Source organism: Buceros rhinoceros, unplaced genomic scaffold, assembly GCF_000710305.1.
Source record: "Buceros rhinoceros silvestris isolate BGI_N320 unplaced genomic scaffold, ASM71030v1 scaffold32122, whole genome shotgun sequence".
Taxonomy (NCBI): Eukaryota; Metazoa; Chordata; class Aves; order Bucerotiformes; family Bucerotidae; genus Buceros; species Buceros rhinoceros.
In genome coordinates, this window is record NW_010401164.1 from 5413 (window position 1) to 7520 (window position 2108).

General features: G+C 63.6%; 1 protein-coding gene across 1 annotated transcript in view; it reads right to left on the bottom strand.

The window, feature by feature from the left end:
• LOC104489965 (butyrophilin subfamily 1 member A1-like) overlaps nucleotides 1-957 on the bottom strand; it is a gene marked incomplete at its 5' end in the record, with an annotated part of 1377 nt that extends 420 nt beyond the window's left edge. The window contains 2 exons of the mRNA XM_010132186.1: nucleotides 48-223; nucleotides 849-957. Of these exons, the coding sequence (XP_010130488.1) occupies nucleotides 48-223; nucleotides 849-957 (285 nt within the window). The remainder of the gene's footprint in view (nucleotides 1-47; nucleotides 224-848) is intronic.
• Between the last annotated feature and the right edge of the window lie 1151 nt (nucleotides 958-2108).

Here is a 2108-nt window from a genome sequence, read left to right on the forward strand (position 1 = left end):
TGGGCCCCCCCCACAGCCCCCCAGTCCCCCGCCTCGGCCACCTCCACCTCCCAGCAGTGTCTCCCGGCGGTGAAGCCCTGGCTGCCCAGCACGCACGGCTCCATGTCAAACCGCTGGGGGTTGTCAGGCAGCAAGGTCCACGTGTCGCCCCGTCCCACGCCTCGCTGGTCACCAGCCAGGACGAGGAAGGGGTTAGCAGTGTCCGGGTCCAGGGTCACGTCAGCTGGGGACAGAGGAGGAGAAGCTGCTCAGGACAGGCAGCCCCAGGGGTGCGTTTGGGCTGCTTCCACCCCAGCAAGAGAAGAGACAGGGTGATTTCCTTTCCCCTGCCCAGAGCTGTCCAGCGCGGGGTGCGACACCCAGCCCCAGTGCTGCCCTGCTCCTGCCCCTGCTCCTGATCCAGGACCTTGTGTGGCCAAGGAGACCTCAGACTTCTGGCAGAGGATGGGCCGCGGTGGATGGGTGCAGACACCCGGACCTGAGCGTGGGCACCTCTAGTGCTGCAAGAGCGGAACAGGCACGTCTGGGCACAAAGCAGCGCAGACTGCAGGGAACGCTGCCCCGGGAGCAGTAACCCCTGGGCCCACACTCCTGCTTCTTTCCGTGGGCAACGGGGGGAGCCGCTGATGGCAGCTCAGGTGTCTTTGGTGGTGCTGGTGGCTCTACAGATAAGCACAGGGAGTTCAGCTGGGGGTGTTGCAGCCACCAAGTCTCAACCCCAGGACAAGCCCCGGCTGGGACAAGCCCCAGGTGCTTTGACCCTGAACAGCTCCTCCTCAGCAGAAGCAGGATGCATTTTTCTCCTCAGCAAGGACAGTTCCCCCTCCCTTTCCCTTCTGAGAACTCACCTCTTCCACTCGTCTCCTCCCCCTCACTGGCCCACATCTCACTCTCCTCTCTCTCCATCCTGGACACCACCACGACTGCAGAAAACCGACGGGAGCGGGGCAGAATTTCCTGTCGACGGGGGAAATCACAAGACTCAGGGACTAAAGATGATGGAGAAGCAGAAGAAGGATGGAAAACGTCACGGCGTTCAGGCACTTGTTGGGCAGCCAGCGCTTGCCTGCAGGCTGGCTCCAGGGAAGGAGGTTCTGGACGGATCTGAAGGTCTCCAATGTCTCTCCTCTCCCCTGATTTCCTCCTCAGTTCCCGGCTGGACTGGGCTGGCACAGCATCTCCAGCTCGCCCGAGTGAGCAGGTCGAAGTCCACAGGGGCTGGAGCGCACAGCCGAGTCCCGCACCTTCACCTCTCTGTGGGGGACACACCACGGGACCTTCCACCTCCCCTCCTGCTGGTGACCACCTCCCATGCCCTGAAGCTGCTGGTGGGTGTGTGACCTTGTCTAACCCTGGAATTTGGGAGGTCCTGCGGTGCCCCCATCCTGTTTGCATCACAGCACATCCCCACCCTTCGGCCAGCTGCGGGTGGGTGATAAGGGCCTCCCGCTCTGCTGGGAGAGGCTCTATCTGCCTGCAGCTGGATGCCCAGAGCCCTCCTGGGTCAGCGGCACCACGTACACCTCCAGCCTGTGGGGATGTCACCTGGGGACACCAGCCAGAGACCAGTGGCCGTGCTCTGGGTGTCCAGCCTGCGTACGGCGATGAGGGAGGAGCTCCGGCTCCTCACAGGCGCTGCTTGCCCGCGCTTGTCACGCTGCCAGTGGGTTTCGGGGTGGAGATGTTTGATGTTCGCAGGGTGTGCTGCCTCCATTGCTCAGCTGCGAAGCGGGGGACAGCAGGTGCTGGGCCTTTTGTGCCACCTCTGTGTTCTCCAGGCGCTTTCCATGTGTCTGGGGACGATGACCTCACCCTGGCTCATGGGGAACGTGGGAGGTGACTCTTTGTCACCTCACTCTGACAGCCACTGGTTGAGCACAAAATAAAGCGGAGTGCGAGGGGACCTGCTGCGGGGTGGCTCTGCTGCCTGGCGCTGGGACTGGGCTCGGGGCAGGCAGGACGGGGGCAGGCTGGTTCTGCAGCCAGGGACCACTGTCATGCGGTGGCCGGGGCACGGCGCAGTGGGGGCTCGTCTACCCGGGACAAAGTCAAACGTGTCCTCCCCATACACAGACCCCTCTGTCACGGCCGGTCTCACGGGCCCTGCA